Source organism: Bos taurus, chromosome 16 (assembly GCF_002263795.3).
Source record: "Bos taurus isolate L1 Dominette 01449 registration number 42190680 breed Hereford chromosome 16, ARS-UCD2.0, whole genome shotgun sequence".
Classification (NCBI taxonomy): domain Eukaryota; kingdom Metazoa; phylum Chordata; class Mammalia; order Artiodactyla; family Bovidae; genus Bos; species Bos taurus.
This window is the reverse complement of record NC_037343.1, coordinates 32,656,262-32,679,729: the sequence shown is the minus strand read 5'-3', so window position 1 is coordinate 32,679,729 and position 23,468 is coordinate 32,656,262. Positions and strand designations below refer to the sequence as shown.

Below are 23,468 nucleotides of genomic sequence, written 5' to 3'. Positions count from 1 at the left end.
GGCTGACTCAGTTCTTGGGAGTGAAATTGTTTCAAAATAAATAAGTTAAAATTTTATTTAAAAATTCCTTTAGTATTTGCTCATTGTATGAAGAATAAAATCCAAACTATTTTCCAAAGCCTACAATGCTTAGCATGATGTGGCCCCTACCTATCTTTTTTTTTTTAACTTTTCCTGTATTAGTCTCTCTTTTACTTACTGTAATCTAGCCATTATCTTCCTTTTAATTCTTAAAATATAATAATTCCTCTTCTACTTCAGAGCCTTTGTAACTGTTGTTAATTCTGTCTTTAATGCTCCTTTCACAGTTGTGGGAAAGCTTTACTGTCCTCTGGGTGGTGAGACTATTTTCTCCTTTATTTATTCAACAAATGTTTATAAATGCTGGTTTAGGAAGCAAAGCCTTGAGGCAGTAGTTCAGTTTTGGACATACTGATTTGAAGTGCTTGCAAGTCAAGTAAGAAAGAAACAAGCCCTCAAAAGGGCAGATTAGTTCAATGTTTCAAATGCTGCTGAGAAACCAAGTGAGAAAAAAAAAGATATTTATTAAATTTAGCTATATGTATAACCATTAGAGTGCTGTGACATGCCTGCTGCTCAGTCGTATCTGACTCTTTGCGACCCCATGGACTGTAGTCTGCCAGGCTCCTCTGTTCACGGAACTTTACAGGCAAGAATACTGGAGAAGGTTGCCATTTCCTATTCCATCAGACCATATACTGATGTTATAAAGAAGAATACTTTTTTAAAAAGGAAAAGTTTTACAGTAGATAGTGAAATTTGCTAGTTAAAATTAATAGTAATAAAATAAATTAGCATAGTCCTTTGAGAAATAATTTTGTTCTAATTATATCAAAAATTTTTAAAGTGTTCATAATTTTTGATCCAGTAATCACATTTTCAAGAATCTAGTAAAAAGAAATATTTATAAAGTAGAAAAAACTATATCTAATAATGTCCATGGCTTTAATATTTACAAAAGTGAAAAAAATAAAGCTACATAAATGTTTGATAGGGGAATGTTAAGTAAGTAATGATAGTTCACTCAACGGAATATTATACTACAATTTGAAATTATGTTTATATTACAAATAGTTGAGAAAAGGAAAGAAGTGGAAGACAAAGGAGAAAAAGATTTACCCAGCTGAATGCAGAGTTCTAGAGAACAGCACAGAGAGATAACAAAGCCTTCTTAAGTGAACAATGCAAAGAGACAGAGGAAAACAACAGAATGGGAAAGACTAGAGATCATTTCAAGAAAATTGGAGATACCAAGGGAACATTTCATGCAAGATAGGCACAATAAAGGACAGAAACAGCAAGGCCCTAACAGAAGCAGAAGATATTAAGAAGAGGTGGCAAGAATGTACAGAAGAACTGTACAAAATAGGTCTTAATGACTCCAATAACCATGATGGTGTGGTCAGTCGTCTAGAACCAGACATTCTGGAGTGTGAAGTCAAATGGGCCTTAAGAAGCACTACTGCGAACAAAGCTAGTGGAGATGATGGAATTCCCGCTGAACTATTTCAAATCCTAAAAGATGATGCTGTTCAAGTGCTGCACTCAATATGCCAGCAAATCTGGAAAACTGAGCAGTAGCCACAGGACTGGAAAAGGTCAGTTTTCATTCCAGTCCCAAAAAAGGGCAATGCCAAAGAATTTTCAAATTATCATATAGTTGCACTGATTTCACATTAGGAAGATTATGCTCAAAATCCTTCAAGCTAGGCTTCAACAGTATGTGAACTGAGAACTTACAGATGTACAGGCTGGATTTAGAAAAGACAGAGGAACCAGAGGCCAAATTGTCAACATCTACTGGATCATAGAAAAAGTAAGAGAATTCCAAAAAAGCATCTATTTCTGCTTCATTGACTACACTAAAGCCTTTGACTGTGTGGATCATAACAAACTGTGGAAAATTCTTAGAGATAGAAATACCAGACCACCTTACCTGTCTTCTGAGAAACTTGTGTGCAGGATAAGAAGCAACAGTTAGAACCTGACATGGAACAATGAACTGGTTCAAAACTGGGAAAGCAGTATATCAAGGCTGTATACTGTCAATCTGCTTATTTAACTTATATGCAGAGTACATCGTGCAAAATGCTGGGCTGGATGGCTTACAAGCTGAAATCAAGATTGCCAGGAGAAATAGCAATAACCTCAGATATGCAGATGACACCACCCTTATGGCAGAAAGCAAAGAACTAAAGAGACTCTTGATGAAAGTCAAAGAGGAGAGTGAAAAGTTGGCTTAAAGCTCAACATTCAGAAAACTAAGATAATGGCATCTGGCCCCATCACTTCATGGCAAATAGATGGGGAAACAGTGTCAGATTTTATTTTACTGGGTTCCAAAATCACTGCAAATGGTGACTTCAGCCATAAAAGACACTTGCTCCTTGGAAGGAAAGGTACATCAAACCTAGACAGAGAATTAAAAAGCAGAGACATCACTGTGACAACAAAGGTCCTTATAGTCAAAGCTATGGTTTTTCCAGTAGGCATGTATGGATGTGAGAGCTGAACCATAAAGAAGGCTGAATACTGAAGAATTGATGCTTTCGAACTGTGGTGCTGGAGAAGACTCTTGAGAGTCCCTTGGACAGCAAGGAGATCAAACCAATCAATCCTAAAAGAAATCAACCCTTAATATCCATTGGAAGGACTGATGCTGAAGTTGAAGCTCTAATACTTTGGCCAACCTATGTGAAGAACCGACTCATTGGAAAAGACCCTAATGCTAGGAAAGATTGAGAGCAGAAGGAGAAGAGGGTGACAGAGAATGAGATGGTTGGATGGCATCACTGACTCAATAGACATGCATTTGACCAAACTCTGGGAGATAGTGAAGGACAGGAAAGCCTGGCATGCTGCATTTCATGGGGTCACAAAGAGTCGGACATGACTTAGGGACTGACTGAACAACAACGGACATGACTTAGGGACTGACTGAACAACAACAATGGACTTTAGATTATATAGCGTGAATACGCAGCAGTAACCCACATTTGGTAAACCTTAAGAAAATGTCCTAAATGTAGAAAAAAAGAAAATATCCTAAATGTGTTTTTTATACTTTTGATGATTCCTTTGTGGTAATGTTTTTCTATACTTATAAAATTATCTTTGATGACCATGAATTATCCTCTTAATGGAGAAACATACGTTCTTAAGCTTGTTTATGTAGTTGTCTTAACTTTCTCTTAGTCTGTCCTTTTTTCTGTCATCTTGTTGTATAGGTTGTTGTATTTATGTCCATCTTATTCTATGCCACATTAAGAATGCTCGTTTTACTCTTTTATTTTGCAGTTATAGGAAAGATAGTTGTATTTAAAATTCTGAATAGTGAATAAGACTTTTAGAAACAAAATAAAAAGATTTATTATTTATCATTTTTTTTACCAGACAAATCTGTTTTTCTCCATCAAAATCTCTAAATGTGTATTCTTCAGGGAAGCTTTCCTGAAGACCACCATTCCTACTCTTAAAAATGGGTTAAATTCTCCTGTTAGACAATCCCATAGTCCTAATGATTATATCCTTAGTGATACTCATACAGCAATCTCAAAAGTTTCTTTGTGGGTGGTTGACATATTTCCAGGAAATTAAACAGGAGCGTTATTGGAGGAGTCTAGACTAGCCCTATCTGAATTTGCATTCTACAGATTCCCTATAATGTAACTGTTGCCTCTATTCTTAAAAAACTTTATTAGAGATAATTCCAGTAAATTCAACAGCTCCTTAAATCTCATCAGAAAAAGAGGGGGCATGTCAGATCTGTCTTTATACTAATAGAATTTTTCTTCGAGCTTCCAGATATATTTGAAATATGCTTTTTAAAGGATATGTTGTTTTGAAGTCAGGCTTATATAGAAATAATTCTAAAGATTAGTTTTAGAAACTCCATTACATATTTCATTGATATTAAAACTAAGAGTATTTATTTAAGAGCCTCCATAATCTCAGTTTATTCAGGACTCTGTACATAGTATTTTCAACATGTTATAAATTATATTGTGATATTTATAATTCATAAAGTTCTACTGGGGAGGAGACCATATAGTAGGGAAAAAATAAAACTGAATCTTGAGAATGTGGTAAATTTATAAATGTAAGCAATGTCTTAACTAAAATAATAAATTTAATGCATCATGGTGTAATTTCAGGGTAACTTTGGCTATGAAAAGAGTAAAGAGAGGAATCTTTTTTTTTTTTTTTACAGAATTCCATAATACTTAGCAAGCAGTTGGCAGCTTTGGGACAGATGCCTTTCATATATACAATTCTGAAGAGAAAAGTTTATTTTCCACAAGAAAGAATAAAGGATGGGTATTTAATTTTTAAATTTAAGATGTGAAATTTATGTTTAAAATTAAGTAAAATTATTATCATAAACTTCAAGATATTTAAAAACCCCAGTGGAATTTCATGGAGTATCTTCTATGTAATTTCTAAGTAGCTTGTTTTAACACATAAAAATTGTGATAATCAAAACTGGTTACCAACTCAGAAAATATCAGTCACAGTCCTGGAGTAGGTTCACAATTTGTTTAAATAGCTAAAGGTCAATGAAAGAGTCTCATTCAGGATAGTAGCAAATCTTGACAATACTGCAAAATGTTTTCTGCTGGTTCTTTAAAATGAGCCACAGTGGTATGACTGATAGCACAGTTATTGCTATTATTTCAGTACAGGGGCATACACACAAACACACATCTGAAAAGTAAAACTGGTTATTGTTAAAGTTAGTAGGTGATCATGGGGTTTAAACAAACTTTTTGAAATTTTATTTTATTGAAGTATAGTTGGTTTACAATGTTGTGTTAATTTCTACTGTATAGCAAAGAGATTCAGTTATATATATACATATATATATATTTATATATATACACACACACATTGTTTTCATGTTCTTTTCCATTATGGTTTGTCAAAAGATACTGAGTATAATTCCCTGTGCTACACAATAGGACCTGCTGTTTAGCCATCCTGTATATACTAGTTTGCATCTGCTAATGTCAGTCTCCCAATCTATCCCTCCTCATTCCTCCCTTCTTTGGCAACCACAAGTCTGTTCTCTATGTCTGTAAGTCTGCTTCTGTTTTGCAGATAAGTTCATTTGTGTCATATTTTAGATTGCACATATAAGTCCCATTTGTTTATTTTTGCTTTTATTTCTACTGCCTTGGAAGACTGACCTAAGATAACACTGGTACAATTTATGTCAGGGAATGTTTTGCCTATGTTCTCATATAAGAGTTTTATGGTGTCATGTTTTAAAGTCTTTAAGCCACTTTGAGTTTATTTTTGTATATGTTGTGAGGATTCGTTCTAACTTCATTGATTTATATGCAGATAGCCAGCCTTTTGAAATCAATCAAGCACCTAGGCTTGATTGACAATCCAAGGCTGTATATTGTCACCCTGCTTATTTAACTTCTATGCAGAGTACATCATGAGAAATGCTGGACTGGATGAAGCACAAGCTGGAATCAAGATTGCCAGGAGAAATAGCAATAACCTCAGATATGCAGATGACACCACCCTTATGGCAGAAAGCAAAGAAGAACTAAAGAGCCTCTTGATGAAAGTGAAAGAGGAGAGTGAAAAAGTTGGCTTAAAACTCAACATTCAGAAAACTAAGATCATGGCATCTGGTCCCATCACTTCATGGCAAATAGATGGGGAAACAATGGAAACAGTGACAAACTTTATTTTGGGGGGCTCCAAAATCATTGCAGATGGTGACTGCACACATGAAATTAAAAGACAATTTCTCCTTGGAAGAAAAGCTATGACCAACCTAGACAGCATATTAGAAAGCAGAGACATTACTTTACCTACAAAGGTCCATCTAGTCAAGGCTATGGTTCTTCCAGCAGTCATGTATGGACGTGAGAGTTGGACTATAAAGAAAGGTGAGCACCTAAGGATTGATGCTTTTGAACTGTGGTGTTGGAGAAGACTCTTGAGAGTCCCTTGGACTGCAAGGAGATCCAACCAGTCCATCCTAAAGGAAATCAGTCCTGAATATTCATTGGAAGGACTGATGCTGAAGCTGAAACTCCAATACTTTGGCCACCTGATGTGAAGAACTGACTCATTGGAAAAGACCCTGAGGCTGGGAAAGATTGAAGGCAGGAGGAGAAGGGGACAACAGAGGAGGAGATGGTTGGAATGCATCACTGACTCAAAGGACATGAGTTTAAGCAAGCTCCAGGAGTTGGTGATAGACAGGGAAGCCTGGCGTGCTGCTCCATGGGGTCACAAAGAGTCAGACACGACTGAGTGACTGAACTGAATTGAACTGAGGCAAAGGGCAAGGTGCTTATAACTAAAAGATGTAGTACTTCTAGACAACAACCTCATAGTTTAGTAGGGGAGACAAGTAAACAAATAGACTCTGCGATAGAAGTGAACCCAAGGTGAAGTGGAATGTATGTAAGGTACACCAGCTATGGCTTGGAAGGTGCACTGAGGCTCAGAGAGGACTTTCCTAAAGAGGTGACATCCGCATTATTGAAAATAAAAGTCAGCCAATTGAAGGAGCCTTTCAAACAGTGGGGCAACATATAGGAGGGCCTTCAAACAGAGACCTGAGAGAGCAGATTCATTCTAGGAGATCAAAGTTCAATTCATGGTTGAAGTAAAGGGTGATTTTAGAACAATGCTCAAACAATTTAGAACATGCATCAACTTAAAATAGACTGCTCTATACATAGATTGTTATATAAGAACCTCATGGTAACCACAAACCAAAAACCAATAGAGTCACCAAAAATAAAGGGAAAGGAATGCAGGTATTGCACTAAAGTCATCAAAATACAAGGAGAGATAGTAAAAGAAGAAGAAAGTAACAGAGAACAACAACAACAAAAGTAACCAGAAGACAATTAACAAAATGGCATATATATCAATGCCATTTTGTTTGTAAGTACATACATATCAATTATTACTTCAACTGTAAATGAACTAAATGCTCCCATCAAAAGATATAGGGTGATTGAATGGATTGAAAAATAAGACCCATATATATGCTGCCTATAACAGACTCACTTCAGATCCAAAGCCATACACACAGACTGCAAGTGAAAGGGTGGAAAAAGATACAGGCATACCTTATTTTATTGTGCTTTACTTTATAACTGAAGGCTTTTGGCAACTGCATCTGTCAATACTATCAGTACAATTTTTTATAACAGCATTTGTTCATTTTGTGTCTCTGTGCCACATTTAGTAATTCTTGCAATATTTCAAACTTTTTGTTATTGTTTATATTATTATATTATATTTTATGTAATAATAATATTAATGACTACCGCCATGAAATTAGAAAATGCTTGCTTCTTGAAAGGAAAGCTATGACAAGCCTAGATAGCAGACAGAATATTAAAGAGCAGAGATATCACTTTGCTGATAAAGGTCCATATAATCAAAGCTATGGTCTTTCCAGCAGTCATGTTACGGATGTGAGAGTTGGACCATAAGGAAGACAGAGTGCCGAAGAATTGACGCTTTCAAACTGTGGTGCTGGAGAAGACTCTTGGGGGTCCTTTGGACATTGAGGAGATCAAACCAATCAGTCCTGAAGGAAATCAACCCTAAATATTCATTGGAAGGACTGATGCTGAAGCTGAAGCTCCAATACTTTGGCCACCTGATGCAAGGTGCCTGATGCTGAGAAAGATTGAGGGGAAGAGGAGAAGGGGGCAACAGAGGATGACATGGTTGGATGGCATCACAGACTCAATGGGCATGAGTTTGAGCAAACTCTAGGAGATAGTGAGGGAGAGGGAAGCCTGGTATGCTGCAGTTCATGGGGTCACAAAGAGTCAGACATGACTTTGTGACTGAAGAACAATAAATATTAATGGTGGTCGTGATCAGTGATCTTTGATACTACTATTGCAAAATGATCACAATTAGCTGAAGACTCAAATTTTGGTGAGTATTTTTACCAATAAAGTCTTTTTGATAAAGGTATATACCTTTTTCTTTTAGACAATGCAATTGGACACTCAATAGACTACAGCGTGTACACATAAGATTTCTATGCATTGGGAAACAAAAACAATCATGTGACTTGCTTTACTGCAATATGTGCTTAATGCGATGGTCTGGAACTGAACCCATAACATCACCAAATAATGCCTGCACTCTATGAAAATGAAAGTAAAAATATAGCTGGGGTAGCAATATTTATATTGGACAAAATAGACTTTAACATGAACTGTAATGAAAGACAAATTGGAACATAAATAATTACAAAGAGATCAATCCAAGAAGAATATATAACACTTATAAATATATAAGCACCCAACGTAGGAATACCTAAATACATAAAGGAAATATTAACAGACATTACAGGAGAAGTTGACAGTAATACAATAACAATAGGGTCCTTTAAACCCCACTTATATTAATGGACAGATTATCTATACAGAAAACCAATAAGGAAACACTGGTATTAAATGACACATTAGAACCAATGATGAGATGCACACAGAACATTTCACCCCAAAACATCACAATACACATTCTTTTAGGTACACATGGAATATTCTCCAGGATAGGTTACATGTAAGAACACAAAAAGAGTCTCAATAAATTTAAAAAGATTGAAATCATTTTTTCCAGTCATAATGGTATGAGACTAGAAATCAGCTACAAGAAGAAACTAGACCAAAGCACAAGCAGATGGAGTCTAGACAACCATTGGTGTCACTGTGAATATCAAAGAGAAAATAAACTAACACCATTAGACAAATGGAAGTGGAAATATAACATCCTAAGTTCTATGGGCTGCAACAAAGGCAATTCTAAGAGAGAAGCTTATAGCAGTACAGATTACATCAGGAAAGAAGAAAATCACAAATAATCTAAACTTATACCTAAAGGAACTAGAAGAAGAAGAATAAACAAAATCCAAAGCTAGTAGAAGGAAAGAAATTATGAAATCAGAATGGAAACAAATAAAACAAAGAGGGAAAGAGGGAAGGAAGGGTGAATGAAGAGTTTGTTCTTTGAAAAGATAAACAAAGTTGATAAAACATTAGCCAGACACATCAAGAAAAAAGAGATTTGGCCCAGATAAATAAACTCAGAAGTGAAAGAGAAATTACAATGGACACCATAGAAATACAAAATATAAGAAATTACTTATGAAAAATTATACACCAACAAATAGAACAAACCAGAGAAATGGAAGGATTCCTAGAAACATACAGTCTTTAAAGACTGAATCTGGAAGAAATAGAAAAATACCAATCATTAGTAATTAAATTGAATCAGTAATCAAAAAATTCTAACCAACCAAAGTCCAGGACTAGATGCCTTTACAGGTGAATTCTACTGAACATTTAATGAAGACTTAATAACTATTCTTCTTAAACTATCCCCCCAAAAACTGAACAGGAACTCATTCTATGAGGCTGTCATCACCTTGGTACTAAAACCAGATATAGACACTACAAAGAAGAAAATTACAAGCCAACATCACTAATGAACACAGATGCAAAATTACTCAACAAAATATTAACAAACCAAATTCAACAATTCATTAAAAAAAATCATATACCATGATCAAGTGAGATTTATCCCAGGGAAAGAAGGGTGAATCAACATCCACAAATCAATCACTGTGATACACCCCATTAACTAAATAAAAGATAAAAATCATGTGATCATCTCAATAGATGCACGAAAAAACTTTTCACAAATTCAACATCCATTTATGATAAAGGCTCTTAACAAAGTGCATGCAAAGGAAATGTGTGTGTGCTCAGTCTGAGTTGTGTCCAACTCTTTAAGACCCTGTGGACTGTAGCCTGCCAGGCTCCTCTGTCCATGGGATTCTCCAGGCAAGAATACTGGAGTGGGTTGCCATTTCCTCCTCCAGGGGATATTCTAACCAAGGACCAAACCTATGTCTCCTGCATTGGCAGGCAGATTCTTTACCACTGAGCCACCTAGGAAGCCCAAATGAACATATCTGAACATAAAAAAGGCCACATATGACAAACCCACAGCTAATATACTCAATGGTGAAAGGCTGAAAGCATTTCTCTATGATCAGAAATAAGACAAAGATGTCCACTCTCTCCACTTTCATCAACATAGTATAAAAATTTTCATCCACAGCAATCAGACAGTAAAAAAATAAATAAAATGAATCCATATTGGAAAGGAAAAAGTAAAACTGTTTGCAGATAACATGGTATTATATATTAAAAATCCTATCGATCCTACCAAAATACTATGAGAGCTAAAAAAAAAAAGTAAAGTTGCAGAAAATAAAATTAGCATATAGAAATCTGTTGCATTTCTATATGCTAGTAACAAAACTATGACAGAGAGAAATTAAGAAAACAATCCCACTTACAATTGCATCAAAAAGAATAAAATACATAGGAATAAATTTAACCAAGAAGGTTAAAAACCTGTATTCTGAAAAGTATAAGACACTGATAAAGGAAACTGAAGAAGACACAAATAAATGGAAACATATTACTTGCTCGTGAACTGGAAAAAACTAATATTTTTATATGCCCATACTACCCAAATCACTCTACAGATTCAGTGCAATTCCTATCAAAATACCAATGGCATTTTTCACAGAACTAAAATAATCTTAAAACATGTATGAAAATACAAAAGATCCTGAATACCCAAGCAACCTTGAGAAATAAGAACATAGCTGGAGGAATCACAATCTAATTGAAACTATACAACAGCATTATAGTAACAGTCATTTCACAGTTATAGTCATTTAAAGTATGATACTGGTGCAAAAATAGACACATAGGTCAATGGAACAGAACAGAGAACCCAGGAATATACCCACACTTATACAGTCAATTAATCTACAGTGAAGGAGACAAGAATATACAATGGAGAAAAGAATAAAACTGGGCCAATTTCTTACATCATATATAAAAATAAACTCAAAATGGATTAAAGACTAAAGTATAACCTCTGGAGTGATGAAACTCCTAGAAGAAAACGTAAGGACTGTGCTCTGTGATGTTGGTATTGGTAGTGTTTTCCTGGTTTGGTCTCAGGCAAGGACAACAAAAGCAAATACAAACAGATGGACTGCATCAAAAGCTTTTCTTTTTTCTTTTTTTTTTTTGGCCAGGGAGGGAAGAGGCATGCCACCCAATTTATAGGATCTTAGTTTCCCCAACCAGGGATTGAATCTGGGCCTATAGCAGTGAAAGCACCGAGTCCTAACCACTTAACCAGTTGACCACTAGGTAATTCCCAAACTAAAGCACTTTTGCACAGAGAAGGACACCATCAGTAAAATGGAAAGGCAAACTCCTGATTGGAGAAGATATTAGCAAGTGTTATATCTAATAAGCTAATATCTAGATGGTATAACACTTTGCACAGAAAAGGAAATGATCAATAATATCTAGATTGTATAAAGAAGCCATACAAATCAATATCAAGTAAAATCCAATTTAAAGATGGGATGATGATGTGAAAAGACATTTCTCCAAAGAATGCATATAAATGACCAATAGACACATGAAAAGATGCTCAATATGACTAATACTCAGGGAAATACAAATCAAAACCACAATGAGATACCATCTTTTTGATGCTCAAAAAGATGACAAAATAACAAATGTTGGCAAGGATATGGAGAAAAGGGAACCCTGATGCACTCCATATAATAAATATATGTAGTGCACTCCATGTAGTACATGACCCCAGTAGTAATTTATGGGTGTGAGAGTTGAAGGTTGAGTGGAGAAGAATTGATGCTTTTGAACTGTGGTGCTGGAGAAGACACTTGAGACTCTTGAGAGTCCCTTGGACAGGAAGGATATCAAACCAGTCAATCCTAAGGGAAATCAACACTGAATATTCATTGGAAGGACTGATAGTGAAGTTGAAGCTCCAATACTTTGGCCACTCGATGTGAAGAACTGACACTGGAAAAGACTGTAATGCTGGGAATGATAGAAGAGAGTGGGGTGAGAGAGGATGAGATGGTTGGATGGCATCATGGACTTAATGGACATGAGTTTGAGCAAACTCCGGGAGAGAGTAAAAGACAGGGAAGCCTGGTGTGCTGCAGTCCATGGAGTCACAAAGAGTCAGATACTCCTGAGCAACTGAACAACACGCACTGTTGGTGGGAATGTTAATTGGCATAGCCACTATGGAAGAATTTCCTCAAGAAATTAAAAATAGAACTACCATATGATCTGGCAATTCCACTTCTGGATATTTGCCCTAAGAAAATAAAAACACTAAATTGAAAAGATAGATGTGTTCACTGTGGCATTATTTACAATAGCCAAGATATGGAAGCAACCTAAATATCCATCAGTAGATGAACCAATAAAGACGGGTTACACACACAGACACAATGAACTCAGGCGTAAAAAATAATGAAATCCTGCTATTTACAGCATGGATGGACCTAGAGAGTATTATGGTAAACGAAGTAGGTCAGACAAAGAAAGAAAAATACTGTATGACCTCACTTGTATGTGAAATCTAAAACTCAAAGTGAAATAGAAACAGACATAGCTACAGAGAACCAACCGGTGGCTGCCAGGGGGTGGGAGGTGTGGGGACTTTGATGAAATAAGCAAAGGGAATTAAGAGGTACAAACCTGTCATTACACAGGGATAATAATAATTCACAGGGATATAATATGCAGTATAGGAATATAGCAACAATACTGTAATAATTTTGTGTGGTAACAGATGATTACTAAATTTATCATGGTGATCACTGTGTTATTACTTTGATTGTCAAATCACTATGTTGTACACCTGAAATGAACATAATGTTGTGTGTCAACTGCACTTTAATAAAATAAAATAAGTTATATGGCAAGCTAATTAAACAAAGAAATTCAACTTTATGGTAACTAATACAGAATAAGTATAGATTTAATTTAGTTTTTTGGCAACATGTGTATCAGTTGGTTTTCACAATTAATTCAGCAAATTTCAAATTAATTCATCAAATTAACAGTACTAATCAAGCTACTGTTAAAACTAGGGGTACAGTCAAGGTCCCTACCTTCTATATTCAAATTTTTTTTAATTTAATTTTATTTTTAAACTTTACAATATTGTATTAGTTTTACCAAATATCGAAATGAATCCGCCACAGGTATACCTGTGTTCCCCACCCTGAACCCTCCTCCCTCCTCCCTCCCCATACCCTTCCTCTGGGTCGTCCCAGTGCACCAGCCCCAAGCATCCAGTATCGTGCATCAAACCTGGACTGGCGACTCGTTTCATACATAATATTATACATGTTTCAATGCCATTCTCCCAAATCTCCCCACCCTCTCCCTCTCCCACAGAGTCCATAAGACTGATCTATACATCAGTGTCTCTTTTGCTGTCTCGTACACAGGGTTATTGTTACCATCTTTCTAAATTCCATATATATGCCTTAGTATACTGTATTGGTGTTTTTCTTTCTGGCTTACTTCACTCTGTATAATAGGTTCCAGTTTCATCCATCTCATTGGAATTCAAGAATTCAAATTATTCTAACATGGGAAATGGATAATTAACAAGTAAATATGTAAATAACATTGTATCAAGAACTATGAAAAACTATACTAAGTGATAATACAGAGAGAAATACATTTAGATACCATCTTAGAGGAGGCATTGAGTTGAGATAAAAGGGTTTATATGAACCAGGAATGTGAAAAAATGTGGAAAGACTAATCTACGTTCTTGAAAAAAGATTAGCAATGGAACAAATACATAAACAATTATAGACCAATACATCTGAAAACTTAAAGAAAAAACATTCTAGAAAATAGTTTTCAAACATGACTCAAAAGGAAATACAGGAGTTGAACAATATTTTAACTATGAAGAAACTTAATCAGTATTTAACAGTCTTTAAGGAGGGCGAGAGAGCACTAGCACAGAAAATTTCAATCCTAACTTGCAAAATGAAGTTACCAAGTTTGCATATGCCAATTCAGGCAAGGTATATATGAGAAAGAAAACTTATATGCTGATATCATTTATGAACCTAGATGCAAAATTCTGAATAAAATATTAGCAAAATAAATCCAATAATATATGAAAAGAGAAATGACATATAATCAAGTTGGTTTATACCAGAAGTGCAAGCTTAGTATAATATTTTAAATGTTTTAACATAATTTATTACATTAATAAATTAAAGGAGAAAATTGCATGTCATCTCAATAGGGACAGAATGAAGCTTTATTTTTACCTCATATCATATATTACTTACCTCATGAAAGTGAAAGTTGCTTATTCATGTCCGACTCTGCGACCCCATGGACTTAGTCCATGGAATTCTCCTGGCCAGAATACTGGAATGGGTAGCCTTTCCCTTTTCCATGGGATCTTCCCAACCCAGGGATTGAACCCAAGTCTCCCACATTGCAGGCAGATACTTTACCAGCTGAGCCACAAGGGAAGCCCAAGAATACTGGAGTGGGTAGCCTATCCCTTCTCCAGCGGATCTTCCTGACCCAGGACTTGAACCGGGGTCTCCTGCATTGCAGGCAGATTCTTTTCCAACTGAGCTATCAGGGAAGCTTAGTACTTACCTCATATCATACATTAAAATAATCTCAGATTAATAATAATTATGATAATAATAAAACAACTTCAGAAGACATACATGTGAAAGGCTTAGCTGAGAACTTTTAGAAAGAAATAGGATAATACTTTTATTGCCTCAGGATAGAAAATAATTTCTATAATTGATAAAAGTATCTCAAATTATAAAATCAAAGATTTGATAAACACTCATTAATAGGTACATGAAATGATGTTTGACTTTATTGATAATTAGAGAAAAATATTAATAGCCCAAAGAGGACCATTTTACACACAGAGACTGATAAATATGTTAACATTTTATAATGTTATTAATGAAAACATGTCAGTCTATAAAGCCTTCTGTAACAAAATACCACAAGCTGGGTGATTTTATAACAACAGAAGCTTATTTTTCACAGTTCTGGAGGCTGGAAATCTGAAATCAGGGTGCCAGTATGGTTGATTGAGGGCGCTCTTTTGGGTGTCAGAATTCTCACTGTATCCTCACATGGCAGAATAGGCTGGAGAGCTCTCTTGGGTTTCTTTTACAAGGGCATTAATCCCACTTATGAGAGCTCTATCCTCACTACTTACCTCTCTAAGGCCCCACTATAACCATTATCGTGGGCATTAGGATTTCAATATATGAATACTGAGCAAACACACATTCACACCATAGCAATGTGCAACAATGGGAACACTTACATACATTGCTAGCAGAAGTATAAATTGGCACAACCAATTTGAAAGATATTTTTACATTGTCAGACAAAATTGAAGATGCATATATCCAATGGTTGAGCAATTCAACATCTGTGGTTACCTTAGAGAAACCCATGCACAGGTGAATCAAGAGATATGTGAAAGTATATTTGTAGCAGCATTTTTCTGAAAGGAAAAAATCTGAAACTCTAATTTCCTTTCATAGAGAAATGGATAAACAGTCTCTTGCATAATTACGCTATAGAATGTATACATTATACAGCTGTGAGAAATAAACACAGCAACACAAATCAACATGAATGTATTTCACAAGCATAATATTGAAGGAAAAAGGAATGGCAAAGTACTTCTGCATTCTTGCCTTAAGAACCCCATGCACAGTATAAAGACGCAGAAAGATGTGACACTGAAAGATGAACATCCCAGGTCGGAAGCTGTCCGATATGCTACTGAATGAAAAGTCTGAGTCAAAGTGGAAAAAATGTCCAGTTGTGGTAAAAGTTGTGTCTGGTGGTAAAAGTAAAGTCCAATGCTGTAAAGGACAATATTGCATAGGAACCTGGAACGTTAGGTCCATGAATCAAGGTAAATTGGAAGTGGTCAAACAGGAGATGGCAAGAATGAACATCGACATTTTATAAATCAGTGAACTAAAATGGACTGGAATGGGCAACAATCCCTTAGAAGAAATGGAGTAGCCCTCATAGTCAACAAAGTCTCAAAAGCAACAGAATGATCTCGGTTCATTTCCAAGGCAAACCATTCAATATCACAGTAATCCAAGTCTGTGCCCCAACCACTAATGCCAAAGAAGCTGAACAGTTCTATGAAGATCTACAAGACCTTCTAGAACTAACAGCAAAAAAAAGATGTCCTTTTCATCATAGGGGATTGGAATGCAAAAGTAAGAAGTCAAGAGATACCTGGAGTAACAGGCTAGTTTGGCCACGGAGTACAAAATGAATCAGGGAAAAGGCTAACAGAGTTTTGTCAAGAGAACACACTAGTCAGAGCAGACACCCTCTTCAACATGAGAGACGACTCTGCACATGAACATCACCAGATGGTCAACACTGAAATCTGATTACATTCCTTGCAGCCAGAGATGAAGAAGCTCTATACAGTCAGCAAAAACAAGACCAGGAACTGACTGTGGTTCAGATCTTGAACTCCTTATTGCCAAATTCTGACTGAAATTGAAGAAAGTAGGGAAAACCACTAGACCATTCAGGTATGATGCAAATCAAATCCATTATGATTATACAGTGGAAGTGACAAATAGATTCCAGGGATTAGATTTGATAGAGTACCTGAAGAACTATGGATGGAAGTTCATAATATTATACCAGAGGTGGTGATCAAGACCACCCCCAAGAAAAAGAAATGCAAAAAGGCAAAATGGTAGTCTGAGGAGGCCTTACAGATAGCTGAGAAAAGAAGAGAAATGAAAAGCAAAGGAGAAAAGGAAAGATAAACCCATCTGAATACAGAGTTCACAGAATAGTAAGGAGAGACAAGAAAGCCTTCCTAAGTGAAAAGAAACACAGGGGGAAACAACAAAAACAGAATGGGAAAGACTAGAGATCTCGTCAAGAAAATCAGAGATACAAAGGGAATATTTCATGCAAAGATGGGCACAGTAAAGGATAGAAATGGTATGGACCTAACACAAGCAGAAGAGGTGCAAGAATACACAGAACTATACAAAAAAGATCTTAATGATGCAGATAACCATGGTGGTGTGATTGCTCACCTAGAGCCAGACGTCTTGGAATACAAAGTCAAGGGGGCCTTAGCATTCACTATGAACAAGCTAATGGAGGTGATGGAATTCCAGTTGAGCCATTTCAAATCCTAAAAGATGATGCTGTGAAAGTACTGCACTCAATATGCCTGCAAATTTGGAAAATTCAGCAATGGCCACAGGACTGGAAAAGGTCAGTTTTCATTCCAATCCAAAGACAGGCAACACCAAAGAATGCTCAAACTACCGCACAATTGCACTCATTTCACATGCTAACGAAATGATACTCAAAATTCTCCAAGCCAGGCTTCAACAGTACGTGAACCAAGAACTTCCAGATGTTCAAGCTGGCTTTAGAAAAGGCAGAGGAACCAGAGATCAAACTGCCAACATCTGCTGGATCATTGAAAAAACAAGATAATTTTAGAAAAACATCTACTTCTGCTTTATTGACTATGCCAAAGCCTTTCACTGTGTGGATCACAACAAACTGGAAAATTCTTCAAGAGATGGGAATACCAGACCACCTGACCTGCCTCTTGAGAAATCTGTATGCAGGTCAGGAAGCAACAGTTAGAACTGGACATAGAACAAAGGACTGGTTCCAAATTGGGAAAGGAGTATATCAAGGCTGTATATTGTCACCCTGTTTATTTAATATATGCAGAGCACATCATACGAAATGCCAGGCTGGATGAAGCACAAGCTGGAATCAAGACTGTTAGGAGAAATATCAATAACCTCAGATAAGCAGATGACACCACCCTTATGACAGAAAGCAAAGAAGAAGAATCTCATGATGAAAGTGAAAAAGGAGAGTGAAAAAGTTGGCTTAAAACTCAGCATTGAAAAAACAAAGATCATGGCATCTGGTCTCATCTCTTCATGGCAAATAGACAGGGAAACAATGAAACAATGACAAACTATTTTCTTGGATTCCAAAAATCACTGCAGATTGTGACTGCAGCCATGAAATTAAAAGACACTTGCTCCTGGGAAGAAAACCTATGATAAACTCAGATAATGTCTTTAAAAGCAGAGACATTATTTTCCCAACAAAGGTCAATCTAGGCAAAGTTATGGTTTTTCCAGTAGTCATGCATGGATGTGAGAATTGGACCATAAAGAAGGCTGAGCACCAAAGAATTGATGCTTTTAAAGTGTGGTGTTGGAGAAGACTCTTGAGAGTCCTGTGGACTGCAAGGAGGTCAATCCAATCCATCCTAAAGGGAACCAATCCTGAATATTCTTTGGAAGTACTAATTCTGAAGCTGAAGCTCCAATACTTTGGCCACCCGATGTGAAGAGCCGACTCATTGGAACAGACCCTGATGCTGGGAAAGATTGAAGGCAGGAGGAGAAGGGGGTGACAGAGGATGAGCTGGTTGGATGGCATCACCGACTCAATGGACATGAGTTTGAGAAAACTCCAAGAGATGGTTGAAAGACAGGGAAGCCTGGCATGCTGCAGTCAATGGAGTTGTGAAAAGTTGGACGCAACTGAGTGACTGAACAAGAGCACCTGAAATATAATGTGGCATGTGAAACTGAATAGGGGGAAAGATTAAGATTCCATTAAAGTATTGGAATAGTTTGAACTTTTTCCTGAATATAATGTATGGGCCACTGAATTTTCTAAGTAGTTTTTAAGCAAGCACAGAAAATAGAAAGCAGAGAGAGAAACTGGTAACTGACTTCATAGAGCACAGAAATTCTGTTAATTGGGAGCTTGCAGAAGGGAATTCTGAATAGAAATTCCCTAGGGTACCTGCAATCGTGCTCCCTGAATATGGAAACCTAGCATGCTGCTGCTGCTGCTAAGTCGCTTAAGTCGTGTCCGACTCTGTGTGACCCCATGGACTGCAGCCTACCAGGCTCCTCCATCCATGGGATTTTCCAGGCAAGAGTACTGGAGTGGGATGCCATTGCCTTCTCCAGGAAACCTAGCATATCTCCTCCTGAAAGCATTTGAATTAACAAGTTATAACTACTTAAGATAACTTAAATTTGGAATCAGGAGGGGAGAAGCAGAGTGAGGCACAATGGGAACAAGAGGTATACCTCAGAGGTATCTCACAACTTGTTTCTGCTTCTCCCTTAAATATTAAAGGACATTTAATATTAAATATTAAAGGACCACCAATTACAGAAAGCTTTGAACAGATTCAGAGACCTAAATCAATAAACAGAACAACTCAATTCAGAGGACACAGCACACAGCAGGAAGCAAAAGAAAGTTCACAAAAAAATATACTGTGTACACAGAAATAAGAGAAGATATTATACACATAAAAGGTGCCTAAGATGCTATAAAATGAGAAAGAAGAGAAGAATTTGAAACGTGTATAAATGTAGTCACAATTTTTTTTAAAAAGTCAAAGGTTTGAAAGCAAAATGATAGACATGGAAAACTGAAAAGCTCAGTATGCTCGGCCAGGCCTTCAGTCCTGGGTCCTTCCTAGATCTTGTAGATAACCAATTATCCAATCAAACAAAATAGTCACCAGTACATAATTGTTCTGTGGCTGCTTATACGAGATTATTATATAGTCAGTGGATAATAACAAAATGATACTGATGATTTGAAAAGACCAACTGGTGCTTGAAACCAGTGTTAGAGTCAGTGGTGTGGCTTGCCCAAAGCAATAATTGGATCCAGTTTAATAGTGCCATGGTTTAGGGCATAGAAGTTTAATGACATCCCTTCAATTGCCCCAACGTGGGGTTTCCTTCACCTGGCAGGACCTCATTCTGAGTGGGCAGAATGCCATCACCACCAACCGAGTGTATATTCATTGAGGAAATGGGAAACTCAAGAAGCATTTACTGAATATCCTATAAACTGATGTCTCCTGAATTGCCCTGCTGAGAAATTCTCTTTAGAACTTCTAAGTTTTAAGATACATATAAGAGTGCTTGTTTTCACAAATACATTTGTGTGTCCACTTCAAAAGATAGACCCAGCCCTGTCAAATTTTATAATATGAAGAAAAAAAGTGACGATCTTAAAAACTTATAGAAAGGCACCTCATTTAAATAATAAGAGTCAATGTGTCGTCTGACTTCCCATTAGTAAAGCTGAATATGCAAGGCTGGAGAAAATGCCTTCAAAATTTTGAAGTCTCTAGCCAAATTATCTTGCCGGTTAATGTAAAATAAAGATATTTTGGGGTATTCAGAGTCTCAAAAATTTTATGTTCACACACCCTTTATCAGAGAGGTGCTAAAAAATGTGTTTAACAAAACAAGAAAGATCCAAGCATTGGACCCAGTAAATGGTGACTTCAACCCAGGGAATAAAGAAAGAAAATTTCAGGAAACAGGTACTAGGTTACCTCTGCATTTACCACAAGGAAAATATTATGGAGCACCATTTTAATTACCTACTGGAAAACTTAGAAAACGGAACACATTTTTAAGTGAAATTATTAACTTTATGGGAAATATTGTAAATATACATATAGGAAAATAATACATATAGGAAAACTTAATTATAACTTTCTCAGTAGTTAACAGTATGTATATATTAAATAACAATGTAAATACTATAAATTTAGCTAAACACTATGATATTAACTTGAAAAAAGAGATGTACAAGTAGGTATATTGCAGCAGAAATAGTTTTGTGTGTCATATAAGAAGCCAATGATGAACAAAATTACATATTAAGAGAGCAGTATAAGAATATTTATTTGAGATAATGGAGACATTTCAGAACAAAGAGCTGCAAGAATCAAAACTGTTTTCTTTTGGTAACTATAAAGTGAGGAATGAGGAGAAATGGGGCCGTGGTGGCGTTTTAATATTATTTGTTTTGTTTTACCCGACTTATGTTGATAAAAATAAAAATTTTTATAAAAGATGATAAATGAGGTGGATGAACCTAGAGCCTGTTATACAGAGTGAAGTAAGTCAGAAAGAAATATTAATGCATATATATGGAATCTAGAAAAACAGTACTGATGAAACTATTTACAGAGAAGCAATGGAGATGCAGTTGTAGATAATGGTCTGGTGGACACAGCAGGGGACTGAGAGGGTAGGACAAATTGAGAAAGCAGCACTAACATATATACACTATCGAATATAAAATATGTAAAATGTAAAATAGATAACTAGTGGGATGCTCCTGTACAACACAGGGAGCTCAACCTGGTGCTCTGTGATGACCTAGAGGGGTGGAATGGGGGACAGGGGTGGAGGGAGGCTCAAGAAGGAAGGGATATATATATATATATAATTATGACTGATTTGCACTGATGTATGGCAGGGCCACCACAACATTGTAAAGCAATTATTCCCCAATAAAAGAAAAGAAATTTTTAAAACAGATGATGTCAGAACCATGCAAGATGGATGAGAAGAAGGAGGGGGTGCATTTTACTTTTATATTTTCTATTTTTCTCTTCTTAGGAAATGGTATGTCTCAATACCAATGACAACAAGAGATGTGCTAAAAGAGGTTAGAGGAAATCAAGTGGCTTTTCAAGACTGCTTTATTGCAAATAGTCTTTTCCTGCTGACTTTTCCTTTGTTGACAATACCTGAGATTCCTGGGTTTTTACCAATATCTTCACCACGGGGTAGTCAGTTAATAGCAAATTGGGCTGCTTGTGTTCCTTCGTTTGTTGTGGTGGTAGCTGACATGGAGACCTTTCAGACAAATGATTCATTCCATACTTGGACCAGAATCAGAGTGCCTCCAAATATTCTGACTGAAGATGAAAGACACAATGTGTCTGATGTGACCCTATCACGGGATGGAATATTTTTTTTAATAAATGGTATTCTCTACTTAAAAAATTATAAAACATTTACAAGACTGGGAAGCAATGCAAATCTTCCTGATGGTGGAATTATTGGCATTACATCAAGAAAGTGGTGTTGGATCAACTATTTATTAAAGGTTAGTAAAAGATTACATATATGTATATTATACCCGCACATTTAGGTATATTTACCAAACTGTTTAATCTTCCCAGGTGGCCTAGAGGTAAAGAATTTGCCTGCCAATGCAGGAGATGCAGGTTCAATCCCTGGGTCGGGAAGATCCCTGGAGAAGGAAATGGCAACCCACTCTAGTATTCTTGTCTGAGAAATCCCATGGACAGAGGAACCTGGTGGGCTACAGTCTATGGGGTTGCAAAAGAGTTGGATGTGACTTAGCGACTAAACAACAGCAGCAGCTATTTTTGGTTGTAGGTTTTTTTCCTTTTATCTCTTTATATACATTGTGCCACTCCTTCTGGCCTGTAGAGTTTATCCTGAAAAGTCAGATAATTCTCTTATGGTAGTTCCCCTATAAATAACTGTGTTGCTTTTCTCTTGTTGCTCCTAAGACTCTCTCTTTATCTTTAATCTTTTTTGTCACTTTAATTATATTTTGTCTCTGTGTTCATCTTGTTTGGCAACCCTCTGTGCTTCCTGGACCGGGATGTCTGTTTCTTTTCTCAACTTAGTGAAGTTTTCAGCTCTTATTTCTTTAAATAAATTCTCTGCTCCTTTCTTTCTCTCTTCTCCTTTCTTTTATCTTCTCCCCAATAATGCAAATGTTAGTATGATGTTGCATTGATGTTGTCCCAAAGGGACAGTTCATATGGTTTTCACTACTCTGTCTTCCTGACCACTGATTAATTTCTCTGTATCATCTAATCTTATTGTCAGTACCTTCTAGGATGTTTTTCATTTTAGCTTTTATATTCCTCTGCTCTAGCTCTTTTTATATATTTTCTAACTCTGTTGAAATTCTTACTATATTCATTCACTCTCCCAAATTCATTGAGCATTTTGTGTTCATTATCTTGATCTCTTTATCAGATATATTGCTTATCTCCACTTTGCTAAATTCTTTTTCTGGGATTTTGTCTTGTTTCTTCATTTGGAACATAATCGTCTGCCTCATTTTCCCAGTTCTTTACTGTTTACTTCTATGTGTTAGATAGGTCAGCTGTGTCTCCTGAACTTGTAAAAGTAGCTTTACATAGGAGACAGTCTTTGAGGCCCAGCAGCTCACCCCTTTGGTTACCAGAACTATATTCTTTAGTGGTACTCCTGACGTGGATGGTGGGGCTGAGTAATGGGCATGCTGATCAGTGAGGCTGGCACCTGGCCAAGCTGGCTGTGAGGCTGCCCTTTGGGCGGTGGCTGTGCGCCCATTGGAGAGCAGGGTAGGCTTTCTGCTCAGTTGGTTGTGCGGTCCAGCAGATGCGGGGCCTCTGCAACCCCTTGGAGGACAGGGCTGGGTTTCCGTGTAGCCGTCGGCATGGCTCAGGTGGCCTCTTGGCTGGTGCGAACCTGTTGCAGAGTGGGGCCAAGTCAAACAACTCTGAATACAAAGTTAAAACAAATTTATGCAAGCTACCAGAGCTTCCCTAAGATGACATATGTAACAGCTACACCCCCATATCAATTAAAGAAA

The 23,468-nt window shown here is 36.6% G+C and overlaps 1 protein-coding gene across 7 annotated transcripts in view; it reads left to right on the top strand.

The window, feature by feature from the left end:
• Positions 1-23,468, top strand: part of CATSPERE (catsper channel auxiliary subunit epsilon) — a 157,061-nt gene that overhangs the window by 57,506 nt on the left and 76,087 nt on the right. For all 7 annotated transcript variants that reach the window (XR_009490836.1, XR_009490835.1, XM_059875694.1 and 4 more), the window contains 2 exons: positions 4,232-4,338; positions 21,464-21,956. Coding sequence is in view for 5 of the 7 variants with exons in the window: in XM_059875694.1 (XP_059731677.1) it covers positions 4,232-4,338; positions 21,464-21,956 (600 nt within the window). In the remaining 2 variants the exon portion in view is untranslated. The remainder of the gene's footprint in view (positions 1-4,231; positions 4,339-21,463; positions 21,957-23,468) is intronic.